Source organism: Aptenodytes forsteri, unplaced genomic scaffold, assembly GCF_000699145.1.
Source record: "Aptenodytes forsteri isolate BGI_AS27 unplaced genomic scaffold, ASM69914v1 Scaffold54, whole genome shotgun sequence".
NCBI classification, from domain to species: Eukaryota; Metazoa; Chordata; class Aves; order Sphenisciformes; family Spheniscidae; genus Aptenodytes; species Aptenodytes forsteri.
In genome coordinates, this window is record NW_008796044.1 from 1,354,152 (window position 1) to 1,363,213 (window position 9,062).

A 9,062-nucleotide genomic window follows, 5' to 3' on the forward strand; every position below is an offset into this window, starting at 1 on the left:
ATAAAAGATCAGATCAACTCTGGCTTGATTTTTGTGCTACTAATTTAAATCAAAGCAGTTAGTTGGCCTGCTTGATTCGTGGGCATGCTAAGAATATCAGATGCCTAACATCAACTGGAGACCTAAAATTGTAAACTAAAAAGCTGGTGGTTGTAAAATTGCTGGAGCAAGAACAGAAAAAGGAAGAGCAAAAGATGTTGAAAATAAGATCTTATTAATGTAAAACAGGATTATGAATATGCTCTGCTCATACCCACACCCTACAAGTGCTTTAGAGACCCGTAAAGATTCTTCAGCTCTCCATTCATTTAGTTCCTGCTACTACAAATAGAAAATGAAGTATCTGATTTCCATATACCATTTCCAACACTAGATTTTGGTAAGGACTTGGCAGGCAACAGGTTCAATGTTTGCTCATCTGATGGTCATTTCTGACAAAACACAGCGTTTCTCTCTCTCAGCAGAGAAAAATTTCAGTGAGTGGGGAAGCATTTTAGAGTGGTATATACAAATACCATTGTAAAAGAAAAATCAGGAAAAACAATCCATCAGTTAATCACTGCCTTAGGCTCCAATCCAGCAAACTACTGTGTACTTGCAGAGGCCTTCTGAAGCCGAAGAGCATCAAGAGGGGTTCTGATGCCCACGTGTTGGTGGTGTACTTTGCAGGGTGAGATGCATCAGTCAGTCAGTATCGGCTTGAACAGGCAAGGAGCTGAGCTCTCCAGTTTCAGTTTAAATAGAGAAGAGTTGGGGTTCTTGGTACTTTGCAAGACTACTCCATGAGAGATGATTTTATCAGGAATCTTTTTCAAAGGAACAATTAATAGTTTTTTACCAATTAACTTAAATAGGAAATAAGTAGCATGCAGGTTAGAAATTAGGATTAGCTACTTCTAGAGTTGGTTTGACTTGCCGCCTTGCTTCTTAAAGAGCAATGGCTATCATATGCTGCACAAGACTAAAACCATAGTTTGCTGCGAAGAGATTTGGAGAGGAATGCTTTTAGGATTTAAAAAGAATCAAAACCAAGCTGAGGTAAAGCATAACTTGTCTTGCAGTTTATCCAACACAAGACATGCAAAAATAAGTTTTAGAGAGGTATTCTGCAAATTAATTTGCACAGGATATCAGCAGGCAGTATATTGTGCAAGTCCACTCAGGAAGGGTTGTTTGGGTGGATGAAAGTGCTTACCACCTTACAACTAGATCCGCAACGTAAATAAGAAAAACTTAAGCGTCTTTCTGTCCAGGTGCTGACAGTCCTGCACGTTTCTAGCACTTGACAAATACCAACCGAGGTGTACTTAACAACAATACCTCCAGGACGACAGCAATACAGATTCTTGCAGTTGTCAGCACTTAAAGCAGGGAAAGCTGGAGGTTACGAGAAGCGTACAGCAGGCTCTTGCTTCATACTTTACAGATCTTGAGGTGTGGGTACTTAGGCAAAAAATCACATAGGTCTGGGTCAGCTGTTTCCAAGATTTACAGTTGTAAGGATTGCTGTGAATCGGCAGTTACGAATTGGCAAACCTACTGGGAAGAAGTTCATTATTTTCCTCACTTGGGAATGTTTTCACATGAAGCAACAAAGAAACTATTGACACTACTAAACAGTGAAGAATTTCATAATGCATCCCATCATGAGAGAAAGGTTAGTGCATTATAATGCAGAACGTATCTGGCAAAGTCCCCACGGCTATTTGTTGGAGAAGTAAATACTGGCAGGACTGGAATGTGATTTTCCTTTACAGATACCTGCACCGCACCTCTTGGTATCATCTTTGAACAAGGAGTAACATTTAAGCTCTCATCAGTTTATCATCTGGAAGGTCAGGCATTCCAGAATCCTACAGTGAAATACAAATCTTTAAGCCTTGTGGTCTAGCTTTACTCTTCTTCCACTTTGTAAGAATACTACAGTCTTAGATTTGCTTTATAAGGCAGGTATGAATGAAACCTAAGGTATTTGCAGGCTCTTTTTATGATATGTTGCACAGTGTCCTGCAGTTTGTTTTTCTAATATTTTTTCATACACGATCAAAGAACTAAGAAGGTCATGCTACATTTGAAAAAGGAAAACTAGGTAAACAATAACCAGACATTTATATCGCTAATTTTTTACTGAGTATTGAAAGAGTGTTCATCACTGTATCAAGAGGCTGCAGCATTTTAGATTTTTTTGGTGTGTGATTTAGAAGTCTCCCATTGTTTACAGAAAGCAACCATGGTTTGCAATAGCCACACCAAATTTTTTCTTTCTCTTACAAAATGGTTTCACAGGGCAGTGTGTGCTGGCTGTCACTTGCCACTGATGAAATGGGGAAGGTTCTGTCCCCTAGCCCTGCAGTCTGTTGCAAAGTATGATGCATCTGCACGCTGAAGTCTCTCATGACCATCCCAAAAGAGATTCAGCACAAACTATTTAGGTTAAGGTTAGCAAGTCTTAGTAGCATTTTTCTTGAGCCTGGTTCACTCTGACTGAATCAAAGTAAGAAATGATTACTTAAGCATTTGTGCAAGTTCAGTTAACAGGATGCGAAAGGCACTAACCACCTACAGGAGGGGGTGATGAGCGGCAGAAAGTTCACATGCAGCCAGAACACTGAAGCAGTAGCTTCAAGGTGAATATTAAACACTGCATTCATAATCTATGCAAACCATTACCACTAATAAAGTAAATACCAGCACAGAATGATCTTTGACTACTTCGCCTGATCCAGTAAAAAGCTCCACAACAAGCTTAGCCCTTAAAATAAATATGAAGCACAGAGTAAATTGCAATGCAGATTAATTACATTTCCTGCATATTGACTGTAACAAGAGATTTAGCAGATCTTACTGCTAACAACTCTCCATTGTATCCTCATCATTAGTGCAAACTTTGCATCTAATGTTGCTCCTCTGTACTCTTCTCCTAAGCTGCCTGCAATTATCTGATCAACGAACTGGTTTAGATCTGGCAGATGAGCGAGTCTCACATTTATGCTGCCTTGTTGTGGCTTCATTTTGCTTAAATCTATTGGGTTTTTTTGTTGGGTTGTTTTTTTTGGTAAATAAAGATTGTTGATTACAAAACATTTTGTTCACAGTGTAACAGGTTTAGCAAAATTTCTTGAGTTGTAGATGGGGCTCTACCTGGACTGCTGGAGCACAACGGACCTGGGAGCTCCATGTTCGCAGCTAAAGCAGCACCCTGTATTGCAGCACTCCAGGGTTTGCAACTGATCCCATGACTAGGTAGAACAACCCTGAGGCTGTGGTACAAGGGATCCCTGGCTGCCCGGATCTCTGCTGTGAAACCCCAAATTGCTAGCATGGTTTGGGTGTCAACACTCTCCCTAGTACTAGAGCCAGGGCTGAAGAGTCATAGACTCCATTGCTGCAGACCCAGGACAGAGAACCAGGAAACCGTGGAAAAAGAACCCAGGGAAGGTGTTTCTAACGAGGTCAATGACAGTGAAGCTGCCCCAGGGATTCAGCAGCGGTATACCTCAGACATATGTAGGAACTCATTACTCATTTATCATTAGTCAAGACACACTGCCTGCCAGTGAAGGCTTCTAATATTTGCAGTTTTACTATGGCAGAAGAAAAGCAAGTAGTAACCCATTCTGACCACTTTAGGGCTGGATGTGTTTGTGGTAAGATAGGAGAAGCCTTTAAGAGTTAGCTTGACACTTAAACCAGGAACAAATAATTGCAGAATCATGGAACACAATGTCCACAGTGGTATGTGAAAATAGCTGCATAAAAAACACACTAAGAAAGAGATAATCAATCAAGAATCTTTACAGACAAAACTACTCAGAGTTCTTGTAGCCCAAACTCTCCTTTCAAGCAGCATCAATCAGTAAATATGTTTGTAAATGAGACTATATTTCTGTAAAGATCAGCAGTGTTTTAAATATATTTCAGTTACAGGTCCTAGTTTAACGGCTTCTTTAATAGCATACTTTAAAACAACAACAAAAGCCAAAAAACCACCCCTAAAAACCAGATGCTTTTCCCTCCAAAAGCCATATGTTTACCATATTGGTAAAATACATGAATAGGAGCATTACCTTCAACAGAGCAGTGCTGCTGCTCATCTGAGAGCAGTGGTTAAGTTTCCCTGCAGGTGCTAGACTGATGTGCAATAGCTCTGGGAATGTATCAATATGGCTGGTTATCAAAGCCAATTCTCTCTGAAAAACACAAAAATACAGATGAAGAAGAGTGCTCCTAATTCATTTTGTTACAAAGTAGTTCTGTTTTGAGGAGAATTAGGATTACGTCCCATGCAATCATCTTTGCACTCCTCCTTGAACAGCAGCTTCATCAACTGAGCTGATGTGTCAAGCCAGCTGTGAATGGTCGCAGGGGAGATAATTAACCTCTGTGGGCAGGGAACCCACTAGAAAACATACCTTTGTCTGTGAAGAACTGGCATGTTGGCAGCACTTCCTCGTTACGCATAAGCCAAAAGTGGTATTTGGTTGACAGCATCTGGGAAGCATTGGGGCACAAACTGTTGTCCTTTTGCATACCTATATGGATTTCCTTTTATTATTTGCGACTGGGAACTAGGAGAGTCAAACAAAATGCTGAGTGACAAAGGAGTTGCTTTTTACTGTCTGCTGTTGTTTAGCAACATCATTCTTCTAATTTGCACCTTAGTTTTCCCCACACTTTTGCTCTGTAAGTCCATAAAGGATCATTTTCCATTTCAGCACTAAAGAAATCAATTTCCTCTCAGTTTTGTGAACTATGTACTCCACAGGAACTATATTTCTAGGCAATTTGTTGTATGCCTGCTGAATCCAAGACATAACAGGACTAACTGAATGCATTTCTCAGTTGTCACATGAGCAAGTCTCTCTATAACAAACGCTGCCAGCTGCTGAGTTGCAGGGCACGTTATGGCCTACCTACTGGGCTGAGATTCTTGAAAGGGCTGTAAAATTCTGAGGGCAGGAGTTACAGCTCAGGCCTCAGCACGTGCCTGACTTCAGAGAAACTCATAGTCGTGGCAGAAGGACACCACCAGAAGGTCATTTTACTTTTTTCTTAAGCAACAATGTTAGCAGTGTAGGTAGGTTTCAACTTCCAACCAAAAACTTATCATAGTAGGTACAAAAGTAGGAATAGTCAGGGCAGCCTCGATAGTGAAAAAGTTTAAACATAAGAAATAATCAGCAAGAATGCAGAAAAGATTGCAGTCATGTTGGCCAATTAGCATGTGAAAATATAGTCTGGGTTCTGAAATTTTAAATGATCGGCACCACTTAGCTCCAGCAGGGAAACTCTAAGGATGATTTTTATTTAGTGATTGTATTTTGCATAATAGCAGCCAATTATATTCCTCAGCATGCAAATTTTGATTGCCTAGACGTACACTATCTCAGTCTCTGACCTTCTGTGACTATTATACTGCTCTTTCCTCAGGCAAATTGCTCAAGTCAAACTATTAAGGAGACTTTTAAAGACATAAGTAGTATAGTACACACACAGAGGTACACATTCTTTTATACAAATGCTTTATTAAAAATGCTTCTGGGATGGCCTGTAACAAAACTATACCCGTGTAGAGTTAAAAAAAAAAATCAAGACAAAATGGTATCTATTACAATGCATTAATATGTTTTCTATCATTCCAGAAGTCAGTGGTCAGTCAATTGGTCAGTGCCCAATTGTGAACTGTTAAACTTGCTGTCTATGTATGCTGCAGGCTATCCAGTTTGAGATATTACTCTACATAAATGTGGAACTTGATTCAAGTCTTGGTTTGAAAAAACTTCATATATATTTTGAAATGTTGTTTGTGGCTACAGTAGAGTGTAGGAAAAATAAGCATTATTTCTAATATTTACACAAGGACAAACAGCACAGACTCTTACAAAAAAAAAATACAGTACAGGGACTTTTCACAACATCTGCAATTGATGCTTTGAAAGATTCAGCCTTTAGAATTGAAACTCAGAGACAGTTAAACTTTCTATCTCCCCTTTCTTCTCCCCCACCCTCCCCAATATTCAAATTCTTTACTCAGTAGAATTGATTCATGTAGAATGTTAACGTAGAACAACTGTGTTTTCTTCTTAGAAAACACATGTATTAAATATATTCAGGACAGATCCCGTTTTCCTTATGTGAACAGATTTGCATGTGTAAGGCAAAAAAAAAAATCGACCCTGTAATTATAATTGAAAACATTAAGATCCGACTGCACCAGCAGAAGACAATTCCACCATATTTTGTCATGCTTCCCTTCAGTTTCAAAATGACTGTTGTGTCCATGATGATGCCAGCTTGCTTTGCAGCCATATTTCCCTTGGGGTTAAAAGGGGATCAAAATTTAGACAATGTATGCACTAGTATTAGAGAAAACCAAAGACAGCACTCACCATTCAAGTGTTGGTTGTTACTCCCTATACAGTAGCTTTTATTCTAGATCCTTCAGTGTCTCAGAATAACTTTGGCCAAATAAGAACGTGCTAAGCATGTCTAGTACGGGCAGCCTATATCAGCAAGAGAGGGTATTTAGAGGTATAACCACATTTCTGTTAGCACTTTAAAAGCATAGCAATATTAGTACCATGCCAGAAAAAGCTTCATGCCTAAGGCAAACAGTAACGTCTCAAGGATGTCTGTAGAGGACCGTGGTTGGCAGCAATACAAGCACAGTGTCTCAGGAGAACTCTTCACTACTCTTGCTGTTATGATTCCTGATTTTTTATGTGGAGCTGCCGAATGTGGAGTGTTTGTGATTTGAGTAAGTATAATGGGTAACAAGTTTGCGGCTGTTAGAAGGTAGGATGCAGTGTGGGTCCCAGAGACAACAGGCTAACGCTAATCATCTGCCCACACATCATTTCCTCTCATAAATAGCTATATTTTGCTGTCTTAGAATCCTTCATTTAAACCTCTGTTCCTTCCCTGGAATACAGAGTGTTATTTGTGCTGATACTGCTGTAAAAATGGGTGTTAAACTGGTTGAGCACAGAGTTGCTGTAGCCAAGGTGGCTAGAAGGCATAGAATTGGACCACTCTCCCACACCATGACTGGGGATATTGGAGAGTGGAGAGTAGGAATTAAAGCCTACCATATTCTGTCCCATTTTGTCAATGGGTTCAGAGTTGAGTCCCAAAGGCACTGAGCGGCTCACTGAGTTAGAGCCGTTAACATACGCAGTCATACTGGAGAGGAAGTTACTGAGGCATGGGCTACTGGAAGATGGAGGTGGAGATCCTTTCTCAGGTGAATTGTCAGTCCCAGGTGATGAGTTTTCCAGGATATCCTGATGCTCAACAGCTTTGGGGCTGCCAGTCAGGGCAGTATCCTCTGATTTCTCAGATGCAAGAGTGGCAGCATTAGCCCCAGTGTCAGACTTCCTTTTCCTCTTCCTGCGAAAGTTTCCATTGTCAAACATCTTTTCACAGTTCGGGTCCAGAGTCCAGTAATTCCCTTTTCCTGCCAAAGGGGACAAAAGCGTATTTTCAGTTCAAAAATATGCGAACAGACCGCAAAGAGCAGTCTTCTAAGGCTTTACAATGTTTCTCTCATTTCACAGAAACAGAACAATTGCATGAGCAAAAACCATATGCATTTTTTAATCACACAAAAGCAGAAGTCTGTTGGATTCAGAAAAAAGTGTAAAGTTTTGGGCTGTATCCTTTAGCCCTGACTCTTCACACAGGTAAAACTACAAGTGGAGCCACCGGGAGGGCTTTTTGTTCTGTTCTGTTTTCTGGGTGAGGGAAGGAGGTTTTCGGTATATAGCTGGTCCTCTGAATTTACAGCAGAGAGTAATCAAACACCACACTGGGCTGCTCCTCCAGATTCAGTGGGGTAGAATAGGTTTCTAACAAGATAGAACCAGATTTTTGGCCTTCTGTGGCAGGATAATTGAATAGCTTTTAAATGTTCCCAATGGTTCTCAACAGCTATTGATAGAAAACAATAAATAAAGGAACAACCCGACAACATATAAGCCAAGGGGCTGGAAACAGCAGAGGTGTGATTCCAAGCAAAACACTATTTGAAACAAACAAAATAAAAGCAGCCTGCTCTCCTCTTGAGAATTATTGTTGACTCCCTAACGCTACTGGATTTCTTTGACAAATCCGAGTTTGCCTTACCCCTTTTCCGTTAATTTCCAGCTAAGTTTGACGTAAGTCATACGCATTACACCAAATGGGTTTTGGATGTGACTTGCTCAGTTAGACTACTCCTGTGCTTGCTGAGCCTCATGCTCAGCACACTGATCAGTTCTCAGGAAGACCTAGAGCAGCAGAGAATCCCCTCCCCTGCAGAGATTTAATAGCAACACTGATTCAGACCTCAGCTATGCATAGTTGCCTTCTAGTTCAGACCTACGAAAACAGAAGAGCTAGTATGTGTATGTCCTGTACCTAGGCTATTATGTCTCTTTACAATGTATTAGGCATTTTTAAATTAATCGTTTAATTAGAGGGGGGAAAAAAGAGGGGGAGAGAGCTATACCTGGATCATCTTCGTCTCGGGGCACCTTCTTGAAGCAGTCGTTGAGAGACAAGTTGTGCCGTATGGAGTTCTGCCAGCCAGCTTTGCTTTTGTTATAAAAGGGGAAGTTGTCAGCCACATACTGGTAGATCTGACTGAGAGTCAGCCTCTTTTCGGGTGCTCCATGGATAGCCATGGCAATAAGTGCAGAGTAGGAGTAAGGTGGTCTAACCAACTTCATCAGCTCTTCTTGGGACGGGAGAGGAAGCCAGCCAAGGTCAGTTCCTCCCAAGCCATGCATGTTAGGCAAGAGCTGCCTTTGCATCCCGTAAGACTGAGGAATGAAGGGACTGGCATTGGATCCTGGGAGATACGGTGGTGGGGTAATAGAAGGTCCATTTAGCCAGAGGTAAGGATTGGGAGTGGCGTTGTAATCCGTCGTCTCAAAGGTGCTTGGTCGCTGTGGACTAGGGATGTTCTGTGGATGGAAAAAGTTCTCATAGTAGATACTCATCTCTGGAGGTTCTTGACCAATATTTGGAAATTGTGGGCTGCAGCGTGGTGGAGAGTGCGTTTGTGGATCAAAGGAGCTCAT

General features: G+C 41.0%; 1 protein-coding gene across 2 annotated transcripts; it reads right to left on the reverse strand.

The window, feature by feature from the left end:
* Positions 1–6,691: 6,691 nt before the first annotated feature.
* FOXI1 (forkhead box I1) lies at positions 6,692–9,062 on the reverse strand. 2 transcript variants are annotated; one of them, XM_009285695.2, is made up of 2 exons: positions 8,489–9,062; positions 6,692–7,456 (listed from the first exon to the last, which is right to left on the reverse strand). In XM_009285695.2, the coding sequence occupies exons 1-2, from the start codon at positions 9,060–9,062 to the stop codon at positions 6,903–6,905; spliced, it is 1,128 nt and encodes a 375-aa protein (XP_009283970.1). In that variant the 3' UTR covers positions 6,692–6,902. The 2 variants fall into 2 exon arrangements, with proteins under 2 accessions (XP_009283970.1, XP_009283971.1); XM_009285696.1 differs by having other exon boundaries at positions 6,903–7,177; positions 8,492–9,062.